The sequence below is a fragment of the Equus caballus genome, chromosome 23 (genome assembly GCF_041296265.1).
Source record: "Equus caballus isolate H_3958 breed thoroughbred chromosome 23, TB-T2T, whole genome shotgun sequence".
Lineage (NCBI taxonomy): Eukaryota > Metazoa > Chordata > Mammalia > Perissodactyla > Equidae > Equus > Equus caballus.
This window is the reverse complement of record NC_091706.1, coordinates 38,633,165-38,659,085: the sequence shown is the minus strand read 5'-3', so window position 1 is coordinate 38,659,085 and position 25,921 is coordinate 38,633,165. Positions and strand designations below refer to the sequence as shown.

The window sequence follows — 25,921 nt, the reverse complement described above, 5'->3', positions numbered from 1 at the left end:
GGATGTGTGGGAGAGGGAGATGTCAAGAATTACTTCCAAACTCTGGGCCTACACTGCTGGGTGAATAGAAAACAGGGAGTGAAGACTCTGTTTTGAGGAAAAGGTCATTGTTAAGTGTTGGAATATTTACTTTGAGGTACTTGTGAACCATCACTACAGAGATGGTGAATAAGTGGTAGGGCCTGGAGCTCAGAGGAGAGGTCTAGGTCAAGTTTAACAATTGACAGCCGTGTGCCTTCTGATGTGATACAGGTTGGATTCTCATATCCCACAAAGGAAAATAGTAAAATAAACTGTTTTTCTTGAGGAATTTTGCTTCAAATACAGTTAGAAGTACTACAACAAATATTCAGGCAAATGATCAATTAACCATTTTTCAAAAAAACATTTATTGAGCACCTAATATGTATTAGGCACCTATTAGGTTACGGGGACTTCTAAAACTTCTTTCTTTTCTCCATAAGTAAAGTTACTTTGAAGAAAGGCTTAGCTGAGTATGCCTCTAGGAAGGACAAAGTTTTGTCACCATTGGTAAATTAGTACTAAATTCAGGGACCCCTTCATTTGATGAAATGAGTAAGGGTGCACACTGTAAGATATTTCATTGTTTGGCTGAATATGCAACCTTGAGGTCCTTCTAGAATACTCAGACTGACTATCTCATGCCACGTCTCACTTTGCATTTGTTTCTCAGCAGCCCGAGCATCTGAGTGACTTACAGATGCATACCCCTCTTTTTTGCTGAGGATGATTTGCCCTGAGCTAACATCTGTTGCCAAACTTCCTTTTTTTTGTTTGCTTGAGGAAGATTAGCCCGGAGCTAACATCCATGCTAGTCTTCCTCTATTTCGTATGTGGGTTACCGCCACAGCTTAGCTGAGAGTGGTGTAGGTCCATGCCCAGGATCTGAACCTGCGAATGCAGGTCACTGAAGTGAAGCATGCTGAACTTAACCACTATGCTATGGGGCCAGGCCTCACCACATTTTTTTTTAATTTGAGAATTACAGTTAGCAAACAAGAAGATTATTCCAAGAACATACGGCTCACAATACTGTTCTGTCATTATTAATGACTTCACTCTATGCTCAGACTTTGGTGAGAATGATTGATAGAATTTCAGATAGTTGCCCTGTTCACTACAGCAAACTTAGACTACTATTTTTCCCTTTGTAAAGAAACAGAAGACAAAGGGCATTTGGATTCCTTCCAATATACTTCTTTCTCTCTTTGACTTGAGAAGTAACATTCCCTTAGAGTTGCATGGAGGAAATACTTAGTTAAATAATGGAGCCAAAAGTCCATGATTCTAGTTGTGGCTTTGCCACTTACCAGCTATGTGACTTTGGCAGGTCACTTAACCTCCCTAGACTTTGGTTCCCTTCACTTGTAAAATGGGGGATAATACCTAGATAATTTGAATATATAAATGATGATGATAATAGTGGCTAACTTTTATTGAGAATTTACTGTGTGCTAAGTACTTTCATGTCAGGATTGTTTGCTCTATAAGATGACCAAGGAGATAAAATAAAGGAAGAAATGTATCTTAGAAACAGCACATTTTACTTGTTTTTTTTGTTATTTCTTTGGAGAATAAGAAACAGTAGTTTAAATTTAATGAAAAAACCAACTACTCTAAATAATAGACCAATATTCTCATCAAACTAAAACATCTTAGATGATCCACATCCACCCAAACTTGACGATTTTAGGGAGAACTTTATGTAGACCTGTTATTCTTGTGATAAATGGAGTCAAGTTCCAGAGGGGGGGCTGGAAGTTGCATTAAGTAGAATAGTCAAGAGGATTGAGATTACAATTCTTAGCCAAGGTATTTTCTTCAGAATTAAGGGATCAAACCCAATGCATACATGCAGTGATTGAATATCTTGTGGGTTTTAAAACCCAAAAGATCATAATTGGAAAGGGTTAATGGATTTAATGACAGTTTCCTGCCCATGAGTGAACCATGGGCACTTAGGAAGAAGGGGCAAGTTGTGAGAGCAATTTTCTCCACAGCCAAGATGGAAAAGGGCTCAGAGGTGGGATAGGTAGTTTAAAGTCAGAACAAGGAAGGAGAAGAGCAAGTGGAAGGAGTGAAAGGTCTTCTGAGCACCTGCTGTGTGCCAGTCAGGCATATGATGGGAAAGCCAAGCAGAAAAGCTCAGCTGTGAAAGAAAGAAAACTGGAGGTGATGCATTTTGGAAGCAAGCGAGTGAGTGGTTTTGATGAACTTGTGTGGGTTGTCACAAAAGATTGTCAATCCTGGGACGGCGAAGCTGCCATGAGGCATCACTCTGAGCTCAGCCCTTTTTAATGGCTGCCAGGGCTAATGCAAGGTTTGAGTTCCATTATTTTCATATCTGCTTCTTTTTTTAAGCAGCCAGTTGCAGATGACTTTTAGCAAGTACAGAATTTATATTTAAGCAATGCATAATGAAAATCGACGGCTTTTTGTTGAGAAAAGCACAGTGTCAGGAAAATATCCCTGCCACTCTCTTCGCCCCTGTCACAGTGGTGGAAATTTTACATTTGAAAGTGAAAAAGCTTAAGATATAATTTTTTAATCCCATCTTTCCTGCCCACTTGCATCTCTTCCAAAGCTTGTCAGGGCCAGATCTGGAATAGTAAGAGCCATTAAAAATTTGGCATCTTGCACTCTGTTTTTTGGAATAAACTCAGTGTGGGCCAATTTATGGTAAATTATTCTCTTCGTGTGTGAATTTCCTTTTCTCTCTTGGCAAATTCCTGCTTGCTTCTACACCCCTGCACACAGATCTTAAACACACACGTTTATTACAGAATCTGTGTGGGATATGTGTGCAAGTGTTAAAGTGTGTGCCCATGGCTGTACCGACAAATGCATATGCACATCTTTGCACCTATGTGCCTATATGGTAGCAAATTGACTTAAACAGTTTGTCTTGAAGGTTTGTGTTGCTGTATGTATGTTAGCATACATTCTGTTGCAACCAGCAAACAGTTTCTCAGTCAAGAGATGACAGAATTCAGCAATCATTTTGGGAAACACCATAGTAAATAAATATATTGCTTAGTTCTGTTAAACCAAGCATGCCAATTCTTAATAAAACTGAAGGCAAGCAGTGGCATTTCTCATCTTTGCAGTCAGAGACAATTACAGGGCAGCTAGTCCACTGCCAACAGGAAAGGCAGAGCCAAGGTCTTGCTACAGCCCCTGTACTCTGAACACAGAAAGCTCTGGAGCTAGGTGTGGTTGTAACCTGGGATTATATAGAGTTGTAGTATCTGCCTCCCATTCAGAAAAGTGGGCTATATGATGGTGGGCAGAGGCGTAACATCATGGGAAATTGCTTGATCTGCTCCTTGGGGATATTTGACTCAGGGCAATTCAGGGCAAGGTCCCAAAGATCTTTTCTCTTTGCATGAGAAGCTCCAGTGAGAGGCTGTTTTCTGGCATATTTGAGAGCATATTAGCTCAGTTTTTAAAGGGCAATTTAGAGCAGTTTCTTTTCCTTTATGTGTGAAAAAGGCACACATTTATGTGCCTTGAATTATTGCTAATAACATGTTTCCAATGTGTCTGTGTATGTTTAGCTCAAGTTTGGAGAAGGGTGTGGTAGGAAAACAGCTCACTCACTTCACCAGTATTGCTGCAAATTTCTCAGAACATCAATAAAGAAGTTAAGGCAATGCATCCACAAAAAAAAATACAACCAGATGTTGTTATTAGTATTGTTTCCCCACGTGGTTAGATATTAAAATAATTAAATATATATTTTATGGTAGTTCTATAGAATATTAAAATCCAGCAAAACCCATAAATGTATTTTGTAGCTTTTGCGATGTTGACCATTTGATGTCATCATGAACAGTAACTGGCCTTACCTAATTAAAAGGCCTTAATGAGCTTACTACACAAGGAAAGCTAGGAAATCAATACGCTTTTTTACAAAGAGTCCATTCTCTCCATTTTGTTTAGCATTTATTTAGCAAATAATCTGTGGTCACTTGAGTGTGTGCCAAGCACTGTACCCAGTGCTGGCAATAAAAAGATTAATAAGACTCAGTCCCTTATCCTCATAAAGCTCACAGCCTAGTAGGGGAGGCAAACAATGCAATTAGTGTGCCTCCATGCATTAACAGGGCAGTGGGCAAGGTGTGGTGGGGAGGTGAGGAGTGATCCATTGTACCTTGGTGAAAGCTTAAAGGAAGTTGTTACAGAGGAGGGGATACCAAGCTAAAGGATTGGCAGGATGTCACTAGGTACAGGGAATAGCACATGCAGAGGTACGGAGGCAAAAAGGAATATGCTGCTTAATTAGGGAACTGCCACTGGACTGGCCTGGAGCCCAGGTGGGAAGGTGGGAGGACAGACAGGAGGGGGCAGGCCTGACCACGTGTGTATGCTAAACCCTCTTGACCCGTAGTCTCTGTCTCTGTTTTTCCACTTCTCCTTTCCTTCTGCCTGCCTTAGTTCTCTTTTACTTCATCTGTCCTTATCTGTTTTCTGAAACTTGAGAGGCCTTTTAGAGAAACTGAAGTTTTAGAGAATGCTTCTGACATTTTAAAAAAAATGAGAAAATTAATGCCTAAAATCCAAAGGACAATTCCTCCAACTTCTCTCAGTTTCCTCACCTTTAGTATGTAGAAATAATGTAGAGGTCTTAGAGCAGGCTGGATCAGATTCCAAATTTATTCTGGGTGTTATCTATCTCCTGAAATGTTCTATGAATGCAGGAAACGTGGGGTTGAGCCTGATGTTTCTTTTGTATTGTCTGCAGAGCCTAATAAAGTGCTGAATGTGCAAAAAACTCAATATGTGCACGGTCCATCCATGGAGCAGGGCCTTGGGCACTTGGCATATAGACTGGTACTTAAAGAATTTGAAAAATTTTCTTTAAAGTAGCAAAACATCTGAAAGTTGCTTTTATATGTATGCTTTGTATATACTTCATAGAAGTATTGTGCTTATGTAGATAGATTTACATGGAAATGTATCTGGCTATGTGGTGGTAAGAAACACAGGTACAAAGAAAATTAAATAATTTGACTGATTTTAGGTGTATTTATGCAGGGCCAACCATGTAGTCTTAAATATATTTGCTCTACTGGCATGTAATCAAAGTGCGTTATTGAGGTCTGGCTGTGAACATCTGAAGTATACGTGCTCTAGTAGATATATATTTGCAGATTGCATGAAATCAATGCTAATACACAACAACAATAAAAACCAGGCAACTAACTTATTGTTATGTTTAAACAACCCCAGACAACCAGTTTTTCATTATTTACCCACTCACAGAAATAATTATTTGCTTGGAATTGTAGTTTTCTGGCATAGTATTGATACAACATGAATAATCTATAATACTTTATATTTGTTGAATAACTGGAGAGGGTCATATGATATGTCTTAAATATCAGTGTTGCCCTGTGGAGTATTCTTTTTCCAGTTGCGAATATAATGCCCATGATGAGGTTCTATTTGTCCCCAGCTCCTTTCAATTGTTGTAAACCAGACACTTGATAATTTCCATAAAAATTTAATATGGTTCAAATGTTGGCACAGAAGTAACATATTTCTCTCTACATTGTCATGTGGCTTCTCAAAAACATTTTTTCCATTTTCGTTTTGTAAGTTGCACCCTCATTTATTTTGCCACCTCATTTAGAATACCCTTCTAAGGAACAACTGCTACCCCTGACCCAAAATGTTAAAAAGCAATGAATTGCCTTGGACCAATAAGAAACACATACATACTTCCCGTTTAGGTAACCTTTGTTTTACACAGATTTCTTAATCAAAAACAAGAAGCTCAACAAGCCAGGAAGTTGTATTTATGAGGTAGTTAATGGATTCATTTTGTACACCAGAATAACAAGGAAAAACTTAGTAACTGGGATCTCTTTATTACAGTTTAGGAAAACATTACAGAAAAGGTTTTATATTAATTCTACAAAATTTTTAATAGTTCCAGGCAATCTGGATAAATGAGTTCTGTGGGCCACTTCAGAATACCAGATGAGTGGCATGCACTGAAGTGGTTGACTCATTGAGGCCAAAGTGTCATAGTCTCTTCCCCTTCTCAGGCTGCCCCAGCTAAACCGACAGACCCGGAAACTTTCAAGGCTGTCATGGGAAATGCAAGGGCAAATCTATTTCGATACTTGGAACCTTTGGAAAGTCAGTTTGGGGTGCACTGATTTCCCTGAAGTTAAGAGAACTCTAAAATTAACCAAGGGTAACTCTACCAAGACTTTAGTTTTCCAATGAGGCCACTATTTCTCTGAGTAGAACCTTTGAAATAGTATTGTAAAATCAGATGTTACCTTTTAGCAACCAAAAAGAAACACAGAAACTCCTTTTCTTTGCGTACTTTGTTCTGTTATGGACAAGAGGGTGATTAGACCGAAAGCATGAGTAAAATCACAAAGCAAGAAAACGCAGCACCATCTTCTCCGTCCTCATTGTGGAATTTGTGATCTGAATGAAACATGGAGAGGAAGGAATTTCGTATCACTCAGTGAATTAATGAACTAGGTACTTTTTAAAAGCCTCAAAACATTTGAATTATTTTCTTTTTCTCCCTTTATGTAACACTTTCTACAAACTGATGTGGTAAATATTAAGATGTGCTGGAGTATGCAGGCCTAATGAGATGCACTGGGAACAGAAACCACAGAGTGGCACGAGGCGAGCCATACGTCCCAATGCGAATGAGCCTGAAGGAGGAACAAAGTCAGGCTCCCAATGTGCTTTGCAGTCTCTCTGTGTTGATTCTTTGTCCCTTTTTTTTTCTGACATCTCTTCTGCTTTTTGTTTTCTTTTCCAGACAACACTTTCTGTTATCTTCCCAACCTAAATTTTAAAATTACATTTTACTCTTCTACATTTTTTTTTTTTTTTTAATTTTTTTTTTTTTTTAAGATTTTATTTTTTCCTTTTTCTCCCCAAAGCCCCCCGGTACATAGTTGTGTATTCTTCGTTGTGGGTTCCTCTAGTTGTGGCATGTGGGACGCTGCCTCAGCGTGGTCTGACGAGCAGTGCCATGTCCGTGCCCAGGATTCGAACCGACGAAACACTGGGCCGCCTGCAGCGGAGCGCGCGAACTTAACCACTCGGCCACGGGGCCAGCCCCTACTCTTCTACATTTTTAAGGATGAAGCTGCCACAGTTTGGTTCATCAAAAGAAATCCTTTTTTAAAAAAATTCTTTTATTCTTGCTCTAGTTCTTTTGTTTATCTCTTCTTTTTTTAAAAGAAAAATCACATCAAACTGCACATTTTCAACCTGAGGGGAGTTTGATGATCCCTAGAACCTTACTTCTCGAGGTGTATTCTTTGAACACTCACCGTTTAGAAGTATCACCTAGGAAATTGTTAGAAATACAGACTCTCAGACCCCACTTCACGCCTACTGAATCAGAATCTGCATTTTAACAAGATGCCCAGGTAACTCATGAGCACAGAAAACTGGGAAGCACTGTCTTGGAAGGAAACTTCTAAATCCCAGCTGAATCCATGGGTCAGATTCCTCACTTCTTCTCAGGTATGTGAGGGGGCCTTCTCTTTCTGAGTCACAGGAGAGGCAGTGTTTCGTTTACACCTTTTGCAGGTACAGTATGTGTGTGATTCAAGTGGACTTGAGCTCTTGGGCCTGTTGTGGAAGTGACCGCCACTGTTTCCCTGGCATTAGAAATATTTGCTGACTATCCTGCCAGTGCCTTTCATCTCTGCTGTCTTTGGGCTATAGTGGAAGACGTAAACTAGCATATAATTCATCAGTCAGTTCCTGGCACTGCCCGGCATCACAGGGTCAGCCATCACTAATGGGATTAATTGGTCTCGACTGATGAAATGTAAAAGCACGTACCTCTAAGAGCCATAAACACTGAGCCTTAATTGAAATCAAATGTATACTTTTAAAAAGCCTGTCCAGCATCATAGACTCCTTTCTGTTTGGGTTTTGTTGACATTAGTGATGGTATAGAAACCTGATCAGCAAAGGTTTGCTGTTATTACTGCTTTGAATACGAACTTGTGCTTCTCAGCACTCTAAGTAGCTGATTAGGGGAGGGAGTAATATTCCGCTTGATTATTGCTTACACATATGGAATAAATCCTGTTTTAATGGTGTCTAATGAGCCTTTTATTTTCAGAACTTTACACAAAAGCCTCTAATAGAAAGAGAAAGTAATATTTCAAAGGTCATCTTAATGCCACATAATGTCAACAATCCATAATCAAGCCAATATATATAGATGGTAATTACAGTCCAGTTGTGATCCTTTAAATATGAAGAATAATCTCTCAAATTAGCCAAGTGGTGCAAGCTAAGGTTCTCTGGGTTGGAGGCAACTTATACTTTTTAATTAAAGTTTGTTACATGAAAACAGTTTCAGAGTTAAAGAAATTTTTCTGAGAGTGAAGTTTCATGCAATGCAATATTTTCAAAACCCATGAGATTTAAAGTTGTCACTTACAGTTTCATGCATTGTTCTCATATGTGGCTGTGAAGCCACTGAAATATGCAAATGGAAAACGATGGTTCCCCTTCAGTGCTTTTTCTCAACAGGGAATGAAATGGGCACTAGAAATGTGGGATGTTTTGTTGGTCAGGAGGCCACTAAGGGAACTTCTAGGCATACTTATTTCAGAACCAGACATCTGCCTGGCAGCAGATTAAAAAGTCTAGAGTTTAAAGAATCTCTAATATGAGATTGGCATTCTGGGATTTTGTCCCATTTGCTGTGCGAATGGAGATAACCCTGCCCCACATTTGAATGAAGATGTTCCTTTTCAGTCCAAGATTGCTGCTCGTCTATATGACTCTTATCTCCATTAGAAATGGGTGAATTCTACAAGACATTTTACTTCTGTCATTAGAAATGGGTGAATTCTACAAGACATTTTACTTCTGTCAGGAGATTTTCAGAAGAAAATCACAATGGTTACAATATGATTGGCATTCCTGAACTCACAGGCTCACCCTGTAGCATCAGAGTCATCTGGAAGGCTTGTTAACACACAGATGGCTAGGCCCCCACCCCCAGGGTTCTGTTCTGTAAGTCTGGGGTGGGGCCAGAGAATTTGTATTTGCTTTTTTTTTTTAAAGATTTTATTTTTTTCCTTTTTCTCCCCAAAGCCCCCTGGTACATAGTTGTATATTCTTAGTTGTGGGTCCTTCTAGTTGTGGCATGTGGGACGCTGCCTTAGCATGGCTTGATGAGCGGTGCCATGTCCGCGCCCAGGATTCGAACCAATGAAACACTGGGCCTCCTGCTGCAGAGCACGCGAACTTAACCACTTGGCCACGGGGCCGGCCCAGAATTTGTATTTCTGACAAGTTTCCAGCGCATGCTGATGTTGCTGGTCCATACACCACGCCTGTGAGACTCACTGCTAAAGGTTCATCAGTAAATGGCTTGCCCGGCCCTATGCACTGACCCTGCTTCCATCTTCCCATGAGTAAACCTGGAGTTCTATTCTTGTTCCTCCCAATGCCTAACACATAGTGCCACGCTCACAGGGCTTACTCAGTATTTCTTGGGGAAAAAAAAAATGCTATTTAGATAAAACTACTCAGGTATACCAGACCCCTTTCCCACCACCACTTTCTCCCACACTACCACCCTGTGTTTGTCTCTTTTGTGTTCTGTTTTTCCTCCTTCTGCTACCTTGTGCAATTCTGAAAGTTTGTTTGTTGGTTTTCTCTCGTCTTCCCATATGTGTCCTATGTTTGAACCACGGGCAAGCTCAGACCTGGTAATCCAGTTGTGTGTCACTGGCTCCTAGGTTTCTGGTTCTACAGCCAGTCCAGGAAGAAGAGGACCTGAGCCTACCATATTGGTCAATTTTTGTGTAGAGGCGGGTTAGTGGCAGTGACACGAGCAGTCATGTGACAATTTGGACCTTAGGTCTCAGGATAGATCTTGCACTTTAGGAGCCTCCATGAGAAAGCATTTGGAAAAACCCAAGGAAACTCTCCTCCTATGGTCCCTGCTTCCCTAAGTTTACATGTTATTTGCAAGGTGAGACTCTCCTTAACGATTCAGAAAACGTGAAAAAAGTACTAAGAAGGAAAAAAGGTACCCATTTGTCCAAACACCCAAGCCATCCAGTTTTAGTATATTTTGTAACAATCTTTTATAGTTCTACCTAAATGTTAGTTTATTTTTAATGTGTTTGCATTTAATTGAACATATAAATCTAGGGATAAAATTGCCAAAGGGAGAGGAAATTCTTGTGTTGAATTACAGGGTTATTCCCATAATGAATGATAATGATTCATTACAAAATTGTTTGCTTTCAAGTTTCATCCAGACACCATTAGAGAAATGAGCAGCAGCTCCTTCCTCATGTAGAGTTAGTGGTACTGCGAGTTCGGTCAGGTGTGCTGCCTGCGTACACTTGTGATGGGTTGGGTGTTAGGCCGTCTACTGAGCCATTTGTCAGTTCTTCAGTGCCTAGCTCTTTATTGGTCTTGGGTTCATGGTTTCTTCAACAGCAGTGAATGGGTGGTATGTATTATGAGCCCCTGGGTACATGAAATTGCCTTTCTCCTGCCTTTATTCATACAACTCAATGGGATCTAACTCCTTCACTCCATCTTTTCCCCTGAAAATACTATAAGGCTAGTACCAGTACTACCAATACTTTTGTCTCCTGGTTTTTCTTGTTATAGAGGAAACATGATATTAGCTGGATTTTCATGATTTCACAGATAATCTTTTTGTTTTCATTTTCAGTCTGGGTGCTCATATGCTCCTCCATCTTTGCTATTTAAAAATGGTCAGGGGGCCGGCCCACTGGCATGATGGTTAAGTTCGCGCACTCCACTTCAGCAGCCCTGGGTTTGCAGGTTTGGATCCCGGGCACAGACCTACACACTGCTCATCAAGCCATGCTGAGGTGGCATCCCACAAACAAAAAATAGAGGAAGATTGGCACAGATGTTAGCTCAGGGCCAATCATCCTCACCAAAAAGAATTTTTAAATCTCAAAAAAAAAAAAAATAGGATGTTCTGAGATGTAGTTCACTTTTCACTGATTTGCTTGGAATGCAGCAAGCCTGTTGGTTTTTGATCATTGCTTCTGTTAACAGTATTAATAGCAATTAGTTGACTTTAATTAGACATTTACATTGACTGTTAACTGGAGAGAACTTGGAAACTCTAATCTATATCCAGTTTATGTCTGATCAAGTGGACAGGTTGAATTAGCTCTACGACATGTCTGCGATCCCTCTAATCACTCGGTGCTAGATCCAGGGTTCTGTCTGGTACTCACAGAAACCTCATTAATCTATTCTAAAGTGGTTCTCCACTCCCGTGTTGGTGTCAAAACAATGCAGCCTTCTCTCTGACCAAGATCTGAGGCAACTGTAGAGGGATTGTATGCTGGTGCCTACCCAGGTCTGGATATGCACCCCTGGAACTGGCCCCAGAATTATATCCACCCTATGACAGAGCCTTCTTAGGAACTGGGCTACAGACTTGTGTGTCCAAAACCACAAGCTCATTTCAGACCTGTGTGGTCCACCAGGTGATTCCAAGTCAAATAAACTAAGCTCCAGTAGTTTACTCTGAATCGTCATTCAGAGAGAACCTTCAAAACAGAGGTTCCATCAGCAGAGGCCTCTTAGCTATGAATTGGAGGTTAACTTTGAGCCCCTTTATTGTCAGATTTGAGACCCACTTGAAAACCTGTGGAAATAAGCCACTTAACTCCTCTCTCCCTCTAGCGACATAGCATTGTATGCCTTTCATTCTGTTGAAAAAGTAGTAGGCTTCGTCAGCAATCATCTTCTGTTCAGGCTAAATTTATTTTTATGTGAAATAGAAATCAGGAAAACACCAAAATTATTTTAAGCAAAATATCAAAATTGAAATAAACCAACATATGTCTGTGAAACATGTATAACTCTCAATCAAAAATAAGTGCAACTTTCATAAATTTCTTAAAATAGTCCAGCATGCAAAATCTGGACAACTTAAATAGATGGAGTTATGACATGTTTGCTTCTTCTTTCTCCTTAGTTCATCCTTTACTTCAAGATGAAAATTCAGATAATGAAAACCTGGCCAGCTCTGGATAATCCCTTCATGAACAATGTACTCCATCATCTATTGTAATAAGCAGGAGAGCCAAAGAATTTTATAAATTTTTTTGCAGTGAAGTTGTTATACCTACTAATTCTGAATGGAAAACATCTTAAATTTACCTTCTTTACTTATATTCTGTGTCCCCCACCCCAAACCGCCACACACACATTCCTCTCTAAGAGGTGAGGTTTCCTAATTGCTTTAAACATGTTTTGCTTTGTTCTGGTTAGTTTTTCTATGTTTCTAAATTTCTCTTGCAGTGGGAATTCAAATAGGATTAAAACTGTCAAAGTGACATAAATATTCTGGGGCTTAGCACCAAAGAGAGAGTTAAAGGATAAATGCCCATCTCACATTTATGCTTCATTTATAGGCTTTCTCTAACACATTTTCTTTATTAGATTGTCACTTCAAGGATTGGGGTTACTTTGACCTGCTAATAGTAGCTGATATTTTGTCCACAGAAGACATTAAGTAAATATTACCGTCAATAAATATTGACAAATTAATGAAGCATTTCTTGAAATGTTCAGCCTTTCTCCTTCAATTCTTGTCTTCATGAACTAGGTAACAAAATTTCTTTAAAAAAATAAAAATAAATAAAACTACCACTTTATTTGGAAAATGACTTAGCATTAAATAAATTGTCTTCCAAAACCTTTTTAAAAGCACCTTAAAAACTTTATCTCGTTAGGCTTAGCATCACTCTATATGTTAACAAGATCACTTTTTTGGGAGTTGAAAAACCACGTAAAATGTTGTTAGGGAAGTTCATAATCATAATGATTCAGTGCACACACGTCTTTTTCATCTCGAGCTCTTGGATCGTCAATTCACCTTTTTTTTCATACCTCACTCTGATTTTTCTTGTTAGTTTATTAGTTGTAAAAAGTTTCTGCCTTCCTGGTTCCTTCAATTTAGACCAATTTGGAAATGGAAAAGTGTGTTAATTTTTTAATAAATCTTTAAGACACGCATTACTGTATTTTTATTAACTGAGCCAGATGGCTCACAGCAAATTTTCTCTGACATAAGTAATCACAGAAATCAGTTTGGGACCCAAATCTGGTATGGAAAGTGGCATGTATATTCAGTGGAAAAATGCAGTTCACATAAACATATGGATATTTTTAGAAGTAATATTTGTTACTGTTTGGATTTCATTTTATTTTTTTGTTTTAGGCCAAGTACGAACTAAGGACTTTTTTTTTTTCCCTGTCTCCCAGATCTAAAGGTCCTTCTCAACAACCCAAAATTGTTTTCTTTCTGCAGTTTGAAGGTTGCAAGAAGGCCTTTTCAAGGCTCGAAAATCTCAAGATTCACTTGCGGAGCCACACGGGCGAAAAGCCGTATTTGTGCCAGCATCCGGGCTGCCAGAAGGCATTCAGCAACTCCAGTGACCGCGCCAAGCACCAGAGGACACATCTGGACACTGTAAGAATGGCAGGAGCTTTCCAACTTCCAGCCGGAAGCCCTGGCCTGAGGAAGTGCCCGTTTGATAGTGGGATGGTGAAGGTGTTTGCTTTATGGTCTGTAGGCTATAGGGACAATGCCAAAGGCAGCAGTGGAACCTGGGAAAGGGCCAGAAGGGGCCCTGTTTGGCTCTTTCTTCATTTTTCTGTAGTCACAAGTTATCCTAAATATTACAACTGCCTGGGACAAAGGGGTTCCTTGGTTACCTCTGTGTATCAAGCAGAGGCAGTTCAGGGGCCGTCACATAGAAGATTTTAGTACTGAGAATGAGACCTAGAGATTGGGCATTAAAATAAGTATTCAAATATCATGATACACTAAAATAGATAATATATGCTATTGCTAGAAATAGGAAGCATTTTTTTTTTCTTACCCTGGTGATTTTCTTCTTGACATAAGAACTTTGAGTCTGGCAAGGTTTTTGAGAGTGAATGGGGCCTTTTGCTTTAGAAACCAGCTAGTATTTTAAGCTTCAGGCGATCTAAAAAAATCAACAAATCTTTCCCCGGGGTTCAGTTTCATCACGCTTCCTATGTGTTAACAGCCACACATCCATTGACGTAAACCCTATGAGAACAATTGATTTTCATTATTACACCTTAACTCTCTTAGTGCTGCAACATTTTGCTCATTTGCAAATGCCTTTTATATTCTTTTATTTTCTCAATTATGGTGATTGTCCTCCTTTGCATTTCTCAGATTTTGATGCCATTTTCCTTACATGAGGCCAGGTAGACTGTATGTAATTTCACTTCGCTTAACAAAGCCATCAGGATAAATGTATTATACACATCACAGATCTCTTATTTCACGTTCTTGCAAATAATGTATTCATGACAGTACTTTTTCAGTGTTAACAGTCTGATGTCTATTATTAAACTACACCAGAGTTTGAATTTTGAAAAGATACTGTTATTTCTATACACCTTCTCATACATATTTAAGATTCTTCTGATGTTATAGTTGACATATTGATTAAATTTTATATTAGTCTCTATTAGTCATATTGATAGAAGTCATTTTAGCTATGTGTCACATAACCTTTCTAAATAGAATTATCTCCTAATATACATAAATGTGATGGTTTGCCTAGTAAATATCTGAAATATAATTAGAATAATATGGGCATAAGATGGACCCTTTCTGCTCTAACTGAATTGAATTCAGTGATTTTAGGACCAATAGAATAGAATATTAAATGAATAAATTTGCTGAATAGCTGTATTTTTTAAAGGTAGAAGTAGGAAAAAAGAATAAATTATGTTAAAATGCCCTATTTTGTATGTCTAAAATGGTCTTGGTAGAATCCAATAAATTTTCCAATTTGTCATTAAACTTTATCATGGAAGAATGAACATTCATGAGACAAGATTGTCTTGAGAAATTGCTTCTACTCTAGCTAGTTATCTGTAGTTTGAAAGAACTATTGTGAGGCTAAGTGTTATGGTTCTACAATACCCTTCTTTGCTTGGAGCTTATTTTAGCTAATCAGACTAAGAACATTTTCTAAAATCATTTGGGAAGTTAAAAAAATATATCCCTTTTTAAAATTTTTGAGGAAAGCTACCTAAGGTGATAATTTCATGATTCAGTTCAATACAGTAGCTTTTAAAACTCAGCTTTTTTTTTTAAATTATTCTTTATTAAATCTTTTAAAACTGTCTTTTTCTCTTTAAGATCCAAACTACCTCCTGTTTAAATTTTTATTAAGCTCTTTTAAAATCATATAGAAATTAAACACTTGCTTTAAAAAGCAAACTGTAGTTGCTTGAAGAATTTATTATTTAAATTTAGGTCCCCATTCCCTTTATTAAGCACTCCTTATTGCTAATGCTGTCAGAATTTTGGATAAATTATCTTTCTTCAACTAAATGTTTCTTTACTTATAGGAAAATGGTTTTCCCATAAAGATTACTGAGTTCATAATTCTAATTCTGAAAAGTTTTATTAATTCATTTCTCTATTTGCATCTTAATATCTAAACAGGAGAAATAGTTTTACTGTACAAATGGAAAATAATGAGAAATAGAGTTTGATGAAGTGTAACATGCCATTTAAAGCTTAGGTAATCTGAGATAAAATGGCCAGTACACCAGTACTACTGAGCCCAGCCCCTGACACTGCTATTTTGGCATACCAGTCCCAGGTGGCTGACAGCAGGGGAGTGAAGCCCAGCAAGGAGGAATGGTGAGTATTCAAGCTTTCTTCAGGAACATCTCAAAAACAAATACAAAATGACATTATCCAGGGGATGACCTGGTGGCATAGTGGTTAGGTTCGCATATTCTGCTTCAGCGGCCCTGGGTTCACTGGCTGGGATCCCGGGCACAGGCCTATGCACCACTAATCAAACCATGCTGTGTCAGGCGTCCCACATATAAAATAGAGGAAGATGGGCATGGATGTTAGCTCAGGGCCAGTCTTCCTCAGCAAAAACGGAGGATTACCTCAGAGCTAATCTTCCTCAAAAAAAAAGACATGATCCATTTCTTATCTTTCCAACCCAAATAATAGCAACCATGGTACTAATAAAGGCATCAATTTATATAACATGTTAATATTCCCAAAGATTTTTTTTATATGCAACATCTCCCCTGATGCTTAAAACGTGAGCTTATATGGTCACAAGATGACTGCCAATAAAGATATTGGCTAGTTGCTCCCCCAAAGCCAAGGCAGGAAAGAGAAGACCAGGACAAGAAAGCTGTGTGCACCCAGTAAAGATTCCCAGGTTAAAGAAAACCTTTGGTTACCCAATGGAAACTCATTGGTAAGTGACTTCAGCCTATAATTGGCTCAGTGTTTTGCAAAAACTGTGAGATATTGAGAGCCTAGTTCATCCATTGTTCATTGTTATGTCCCTAATATGTAACACAGTGCCCAGCACATTACGGAAGCATAAGAGCTGTTGAGTGATTCAGTCAATCAGTCAATGAACAAAAACATCACATAATCAAACTTACAATTCAATATGGGAGTTTCTAACTGAATTACTGTATATATTCATGACTTTACCTTGTTCTTGGAATAAAAAATGGCCAAAAAAAAGCACGAATCATAACATAGCTTCCAGAGGGGCAAATAATAGAATCCACTTACATCTTGGCCCACAAAATGACAAGCATGCACATGAAAACAGGAACAAAATATAAACAGTAGGAAAAAAAAATCTGAGTTTTTTTGGGGGGTATCAATAAGCAAGTTTCTAAAGCAAAAATTCTCTTTTAGAGACAGAGTTTCAGTTCTCTTCCTTACATTTCACCTCACATAGACATAGCTCTGATATCTACCTGTTGAGATATTAAGTAGATGAGTGATGTTAATACATCTTATAAACACAGTTAATCTCGTGATTTTTTTTTTCAGTTCTTAGAACAAGCAGAAGGTTTTGATTTATTTCACAGCTTAAAAGCCATACTCTCAAACCCTTGCTATGAATTTTGTTGTTATAATAGGAATAGGTGCTAAAATGTGAATCGATGTGTAGTGCTCTCATTCATTCATTCATTCCTAATTATTGTGTACCCATCACCAGGGATACAAAAATAAAAAGTTTCTAGCCTCAGCTTTCGGCTCCACCCCTCACATCTTTCAGGAGCATGGGGGAATTGGAGCGGCCAAAACTTGAGTTCTCATCATACTCAGCCAAGGGCTTATTCACATAACCCAGGCTTAGCACCAAGACTCCTCTACAACTAATAGTATTAATGTTTCTCTGGCTGATTTTTCATGTGTCTGTTGTTTGAAACCTTCTGTCTCTTACTCACTTTCCACTGATTTTCTCTTTTAATTCTCTCCCTCTCTCTTTCTGAATCAAGGTTCTTCTGAAACATTCCCAGTCTTTCCTGGACTTTTCTACAGTTTCTTTATACCTGAACTCTTAAAGAATATGTGTTTCCTAGTTTCTGACAGTACCAAAGAGTGTTTTCAGGGGAACAGAACTGTAAGTATGACTGGAGATGCTTATTAATAATTTCCACATTAAAATTGCCGCGAGGTTTCGTGGTAAGAGTGCACTTTATAGCAGTCTCTTAAAAACCATCAAAGATAGGCCATTTCTTTGTTTCTTGGAATTTTATTCCCCTCTTTGCCTTGTTGCAAACTTACTGGGATTTCTAATTAAAATGCATGAATATTACCCAGCATGTCGCATCAGTCAGTTGATAATAGTTCACGCTCTGAAGTCAGTAGTCTTTGAGTAAACCTCCCCCAGTTGCCTTTATGATTTAACCACAGCTGTTTCTTTCTTTCTTTCTTATTTAGAAACCTTATGCTTGTCAAATTCCAGGATGCACCAAACGCTACACAGACCCAAGTTCCCTAAGAAAGCATGTGAAGGCACATTCTTCCAAAGATCAACAAGTGAGGAAAAAGGTAATTTTGAAAAAGGATTTATCCAGCCAGAAAAAGCACATTTAAATTGCTCTTGCAGTACTGGGAGCTTCTACGGGGCATTGGAAATTCTTGTACTTCTCAAGATGTAATATATTTTAGACTCTTTGAGGAGAGAAGTCTTCCATGAAGCAATAGCAAGGCTATGGTTTGCATAGCTGATAAACCCTATATGAATTTCTGGGAAGGGCTTGTATAATAAGAATCAGAGAAAATTAGTGAAAGTCACCTAAACTGGAAAGTAGAAAAAGGCTTTTATGGAAATTAAGTCCAGATAACTAAAGAAAATTGAATTGGGAAAAACAGCACAACAAAAACTCTTTCTGGAGGTAAGTGCCTTTTCTTAAAATATCAGTTGGCTAAAATCGTTTTAGCTGTGATGAAGAAGATAGGTGAATCTCTAGGATGAGCAAGTAAGCATAGAGCTTTTCTCCCTTTAAGCTTAGAAAAAAACACGTTTCTTTTTTTTCAGGTTTTTTTTTTAATTTTTATTTTTTTCGGATGTACATCATATTTCAAATTCTGTATACATTACATCATGTTCACCACCCGAACACTAATTATACTCCATCCCCTCACATGTGAGCCTAATCACCCCTTTTGCCCTCCCCCCTTCCCCAAAGGTAACCACCAGTCCAATCTCCAATGCTATGAAACACGTTTCTTAATAGGTATTGTGTATGAAAATCTGAGAAAGGAATTACTTTGACATCAATGAGGGATTAATGCATCTTTCGAGTTCATAGAAATTACAGTATCTCAGACTTGGAAGAAATGTTAAATAACAACCAACCAACCCACCTGACTCGCTCTCCTGACCTCATAAGGTCTCCAGCAAGTGGCTGGCCATGCTGTGCTTCAAGACCTCGAGAAAGGAGGAGCTTACTACCGTTTAAGGCATATCCTGATAATTGAGTCTGTAAATTTTTGGACCAAGAAGTCTCTTCTGACTGAGGCAGAAAACATGTTGAGCTGACCTTGGCTTTTTGAGTGTTTCATTTGTGTTAAGATGGGACCTGCTTCATCTAAGGGCCCTTCATAGCAAATTTAAGGGAAGTTTAAGAATCAGCTTATTTCAAGTGATTGAACCCCATGGCCGTGGTTCTCAGGTCACCGTGGCTTCCAGCTGACTAGAATCTTGTGTTCCTTCATGGTTTGCAGGGATTTAATACTTTCACATTAGGAAATGCTGTGTAGTCTTTTTGTTACTTGCACTTTTTCTTCCTTGAGAGGTGTTAGCACAATGCCAGTTGAGGGCTCATATATGGAAAGACTTGACCTCTTCCCTGAGAGTTAGAAAAATGCCCAGTTAGAAGGATTTGATAGATTTGCTTAATTGTACACAAACCCGCTATTGTAAGTCAATTGTTAAAATAATTTTTTCTCTGTAAATATAGTTGTCTTTTTAATTGGAATAACAATAAATTGATAACAGATGATCATTATCAACAGATGACAACAGATGATCATTCAGCATGGATTGGCTATGTTCTTGTATTTTAGAAGAGCGAAGGAACTGCTAAGTGAATTAATAATATAAATAAAGTTGTAAGGAGGATGCTTAATATTTTTAAAATAGCACACTATTGTTGCATGTTATTAACTCTGTTCAGCAGAATGACTGTCTAATGGTTTTTGTCATTATCTATGTATATCTTATAAACTTGAAGTGAAAAGTTGTGTTTGGTTAAAAAAAATCTCTCTTGATAAGCGTTTTTTCCTCTAAATGTGACCTTTCTCCACCTCCAAGTTGTCCTAAATGTGTGAGGTTTTACTGTAATAGCAAATCTATCATAAGGGAGAGCACCTTCAAAATTGTCATGGACATGAAAGAACATAAGTCCCATATCTAGATGAATAAGCAACAATATGATGTTCAACATAAGGTAACCTAGGTTGACAGTAGGTATGGAAACATTATGGGATATTTTCAGGAATTGTTAATTAATTGGTTTCTATTGTTCAAACATGGTGTGTTTCAGCCTCTCAAGAAAAGAAGAGTAGTTTTGATTATGTGAAAGATTCTTGAAGCGCATTAATGTAAAAAAGAAAATCAGACCTTGAGACTACAAAATAGAAACTTACAGGTGATTTGCAGAAAACCATCAACAGGCAATCTAGATAACAAGGATATACTTTTGAGGAGCAGTATTATAATCTAATGTGAAATGTCGCAGTATTCTCTTAACTTTGTCTTATGTAAAGTGAGGTGTTGTCTCCCCAATGATTTAGTTTTTGATGTGCACTGTTTCCTGCAAATGGTTGCACTAGATTTGGCTGACTTTCATTGCCCAGCCCATAGTGACACTTTTACTGTGTTTACTTTCCAAATTTTAACCCATCTTTTTACTCTGAAGATTTTAAAAATCGTTTATGAATCTATGATGGATTAATTTGTGGAAATTAAATGATGAAAGTTGCTCCATCCAATAAAAAGAGGAAATGTCACTCCCAGGAGAAGCAGTATCAATAAACCTGAAATCAGTGAATCCACATTTTCAAACCTTGCACCAGTATACTAGTATATAATATTTACATGGGCACAATGTTGTTACTAGACCTTGGAGAGACTCTAATTGCTAACTCACATCAGGGCTTGGTATTTGAAATATTTCCTGGCAGCAATAATAAAAAAAAAGTAAGAAACAATAAACCTTTTAAGGCAGAATTAAGATTATTTACGACTTTAATTAAAAATTGAAAACTGGCATCTTTTCAAAAAAGCCTTTACAAAAATGTGAATTCATCAAAAATAACCATAAAAATTCCAAGGTGATAAAGGCACAGTGGAGTAATAGTCCCAGCCCTAGGGAATTGTTTTGTTGAAAAGAATAAAACCCTTTTCTGTCACACCCTGTTAGTCATGGACACGTTTAATATACGCTGCCTGCCTGCCTGCCTCTAATCCTCTTTTTAACCTCCTCCTAGACACTAAATGACATTATTTTGGTCTTAACATGGCCAGTTTCATGAGGCCCTCTCTGAAATCAGGGCCAGTGACAAGGCACCCTCAGCCACGATACAAATGTTTTATCAGGACAAGAAGAGATATGTAAGTGATGCCCTGGCCATGGGCTGGTGGCCCTTTCCCACATCTGTTGGATCCCACTGAAAACCAGGAACCTGAAATCTCAGCTAAATGTTATTCAAGCTCTGAAAAGAAAGAAGAAGAAGAAAAAGAAGAAAAGACTCTTCTTCAAAGGAATAGGGATAATTCGGCTCATTGCATGCAGAGAGTAACTTTTCTCTTTGCCTAATGCGCGCACACCCACACATCCCATCAGCTGATGTATCGACTTCATCTATTGAATGCGCTTTCCAGATCTTGAGTCCATTAAATAGAAGGCTACACAGATAAATGAGTAGCAAAATACTCAAGTCGCCAGCTATGGTCTCCAGTGAGAAGAGAATATAGCTCGCAGAGGAAAGGCAAAATCTGTCCTTCAATTCTGTCTGATAGTGAGTAGTGAAATAACAGAAAACTAAGGCAATAAGTCACCTGAAATTTTCCACAAGGCTGTGAGTTTTATCAGAATTTTTCATTTTCACCTTAGAAGTGCCATAGGCAGGAGGGGTTTTTTTGAATTTTTAATTTTTGTTTTTATAGCAGTAACATTGGATTATAACATTATATAACTTTCAGATGTACATTATATTTCAAATTCTGTGTAGATCACATCATGTTCACCAAGCAAAGACTAATTACAAATCCATTACCACACATGTGTCCCTAATAACCCCTTTCCCCTTACTCCCTCCCCCTTCCCCTCTGGTAATCATCAATCCAATCTCTATTGCTATGTGTTGTTTGTTGTTTTTATCTTATACTTATGAGTGAGATCATGCAGTATTTGACTTTCTCCCTCTGACTTATTTCACTTAGCATAATTCCCTCAAGGTCTATCCATGTTGTCACAAATGGCTGGATTTCATCCTTTCTTAAGACTGAGTAGTATTCCATTGTATATATAAACCACGTCTTCTTTTTCCATTCGTCCCCTGATGGGCACCTAGGTTGCTTCCAAGTCTTGGCCATTGTGAATAATGCTGCAGTGAACTTAGAGGTGCATGTGTCTTTATGCATTTGTGCTTTCAAGTTCTTTGGATAAATACCCAGCAGTGGAATATCTGGATCATATGGTAGATCTAGTCTTAATTTTTTGAGGAATCTCCATACTGTTTTCCATAGTGGCTGCACCAGTTTGCACTCCCACCAGGAGTGTACGAGGATTCCCTTCTCCCCACATCCTCTCCAACACTTGTTGTTTCCTGTCTTGTTGATTATAGCCATTCTGACCGGAGTGAGGTGATATCTCATTGTAGATTTGATTTGCCTCTGCCTTATGGTTAATGCTGTTGAACATGTTTTCATGTACCTGTTGCCCATCCATATATCTTCTTTGGAGAAATCTCTGTTCACATCTTTTGCCCATTTTTTTAATTGGGTTGTTGGTCAAAATGGACTTTTTAAAGTGAATGCAACGAACGCTGGGCCAAAAGTTAGAGATGACATGAATCTTACGTCCATTTCACACTTCCACAAAGATTCCAGACTTTGGGTGTGATTTGTTAAGTGTTTGTTAAACATTCACCTTTGACCCACCATGGTTGATGACTTTCACTTTTGGGACCTGAACACAAGCTGTTATAAACCAAGCATGGCATTTGAAATGTGTGTGAATGTATCATGTGTTTATATTTCCTACTTACAGAACAGCTCTGTATAGCTTTTTGGCCAAAATAGAGCAGCTTATTTAATGCAACTCTCCTCATGTAGAACTGGCAATTCTTTGGAATCTGTTCAGAGCCACCACTACCCCATACATGCTCAAAACTTTAAACAATTTCATTAAGTACCATGTGGCTCACCTTGCTTTATGCAGTTGTTGGAATCTTAAAATATTTTAAGATAAAATCTTAATATATTTTCCACTAAATGGAAGCATGTATTAGAAGAGCTAGTGAGGCTTGCTTTTGTATTAGTTGTTTTCTGTCATCATCTACATGGAGGATGGCATCCAAAAGTTGGGGACATGATCAGACGTCCTCCTAGATTTTGACAGTCCTCTTTCATTTTTTCTCTTCCTTCCTTTCTTCCTCCCTTCTTTCTTTCCTCAGGAATAAATTAAAAATCATTCCAACTCCTAATGGCATGTCAATGATAGGCACATATCACGGACATATCATTTCAAGATGAAGTAGCCCACGCCCCTCCTCTCACAGTTAAGAAATCGTTGGAATTTGAGTAAGAGTGATGCTGCCAAGGGGATGACATTAAAATGGCACTATGTTTTTTTAAAGGGAGTCAATTACTAACTTCTGTACTTTAACAATTGTTGGTGACAAATTACTTACATCACATCTCAAAATGATGATGAGACATACTGTCCTGCCTGAATATCCTGATGCCTCAGTTGAAGGTAACTTTGAAGTTGAAGGTTTCAAGAAAGTCCTGGATATCCTTTTGTAAGACAAATAATTTTGGTTCAAAATAGTGATGCTAATTAATAATTAAATTTACATGATAAAAACAAATCATCTTAAATTTAACTCTGTTCCAATAGTACTGATTTGGAGTTGAAACCAGTTGTATGGAGGCTTCCATTTTAATTAGACCCAGTGATGCCAGCTATGCTTCCGAGAGCATTTTGATACTACATGGTGATTAGAGCTATTAAAAAGGAATTGAGAATTCGCATTTGGGCGTGGGAAGGAGTAGTAGGGGCAGTTGTCCATGAGAGTAAGCAATTGGAAGTAAAGGCTTCTGTTTCTTTCTGGAGAGTTCAGAAAAGTTGTCTTCAGTTTTGTAAATACAGAAAAATAAATACTAGCATCTCCAGGCCTAGTGACCCGATGTCTTTGTTAGCTCTTAAGCAGTGTTTTCCAAAGTGTGTTCTTTGGAACACATTCCACAGGATGTTAATAGATATTAGCTTTGAAAGGTTTTTTGTTGTCATATGTATTTGGGAAATGCTGAGCTAAATAATATTCAATTGTTTGCTTCTTGCAAGAGGTCTCAGAGTCTTGGATATACAATATTCCAAGATAACATTAAGCATTGCTCAAAATTACTTGTTCCTCTAGAGAATCTCATCAAACTACTTTTCTAGTAAATTATTTGAGAAATACAATCTCAAATAATTTCATTTATTCCATTTAGCAAATATTTCTTAAGCACTTACTGTGTGCCAGGCACTGTGTTTAGAACCATAGATGCAAGTGTGTATAAGACATACATGTTCTCTGTCCTCATAGAGCCACATTGTCTTGATGAAGCCCAATGACAGTAAAGAGATCAACAGAAAGTGAGTAATGTAAATGCAAGCAAGGAAACAGTAAGGGAGTTGATAGGGAGAGTGCAGGGGGCACCTATTAAGGTGAGTTGGTCAGGAACACATTCAAATGACCACTTTAGAAATGAGAGAAATGTATTAGCTGCAAAATTTTTAAAAGCATGGCTTAAATCAAAATACTGTATCTTCCTGTTTCAGCTTTTTTTAAAAGACCTAGTACTACTAAGAACACAATAGATGTCAGGATCTTCTTAGCTTATGGTAATTGCACTTTCCTGCAGCCTGGCCTCCACTGCAGTGGCATTAAAGGGACTGTATGCTGGACAGTGAAACACAGAGCTCATGCCTCCCACCTAAAAAAAAGACTCAGATGGTCAGCATCTGTGATTCACTGAGGAATCAGCTCAGGTAGCACAGGTGAGGCCCTGCACCAGCCCTGAGAATTTAGGAACAAGTGAGACCTGAAGTCACCCTCCTGAAGATTACATTCCAACAAGAGGCACATGGAGACACATGCTTTCAGTACAGTAGGAGAAATGCTGTGATAGAGTTGCACAGAGAATGCTTCTGAAACATGGTATCTGGGGGTTCCTTCGCAAATGATAGAGATTCTTAACGAGGGAGGTCTTAGGTTCTATTGTTAAAGCAATAGGGAGATCTACGAGTTTTTATCTTGTTCTTGATTACATATTATTTAATACTTTGTCATACATGGCAAAGTAGTTTTATTTCTATTCCCCCTGAAAATTCTTAATTGGAACAAAAAAATAAGGGTGTTTGGTTCAGCTCTGGCCAACTATGTAAAGGATGAGGACCCTATGACAGGTGCTTTAATGAGCAATTCAGGCTGTACAGTGCCTAGCACAGCTACCTTCGGAAATAGTTCCTAGATAATTGCTTTTTTGATTGATTGACAGACAGAAGCCTTCTAAGCTTCTCATTCCCTTTCTCTTATTAGATTTTTTAGATTTTTGATGAAAACGATTTTGGAATAAAAGCATTTAGCTCAGACTCTGTGCTGCCTAAATATAATGTCCTAAAATATCATGACACAGCTCACCATGGCCCTTCTCGGGCTTTTGCTCTTCGTCTCCACTTCTAAAGAACTCACGTCCCTCGTGCAATTACTGCTCCCTCTTCTAGTTCTCTCTTGTCTTCCCTTTTCAGCTTCAGTTGAGCTTTGTCTTTGATAGCCATGGGCAATATTTTCCCATTTGTTCTTCTCTTGGCTCTGCGCCATGAAGAATTATTTTCAGGGTGACTTCACATAGAGCTTGGATAAGCCAAATGTAAAAACTTTTCATGGTGGATACTGGGAAGGTGGCTGTGTCTTAGAGCAGCGTTTGGATTGGATGTCAGGAGGTATGGGCTGCTTTTAAGCAGTGCCATGAATTGCTTCGTGACTTAGCTTAAGTTACATTCCCCTGGTTTTTCCATTTCCCAATCTTCACAGCTACCTTGAAAGGCAAACACAGAGCCTCAGAGGTGAAAGGGTAGCTATTTCAGTAGAAAGCTTTGTTATATCACATATCTGCAACCCAGGGCAGTGGATTGTGACTGACAACAGAACAACAGTGTCCTTGGAAATATTTTCCTCCTGAGAACCAAATATTCTTGTGGGTAGAGTTATCTTTCACTGATTACTACAGCCAGTCCTTCTGGGTCATATGGACAC

At 38.3% G+C, this 25,921-nt stretch overlaps 1 protein-coding gene across 3 annotated transcripts in view; it reads left to right on the top strand.

The window, feature by feature from the left end:
• Window positions 1–25,921, top strand: part of GLIS3 (GLIS family zinc finger 3) — a 446,896-nt gene that overhangs the window by 328,751 nt on the left and 92,224 nt on the right. For all 3 annotated transcript variants that reach the window (XM_005604984.4, XM_001491923.6, XM_070248275.1), the window contains 2 exons: window positions 13,361–13,522; window positions 17,825–17,935. In XM_005604984.4, the coding sequence (XP_005605041.1) occupies window positions 13,361–13,522; window positions 17,825–17,935 (273 nt within the window). The remainder of the gene's footprint in view (window positions 1–13,360; window positions 13,523–17,824; window positions 17,936–25,921) is intronic.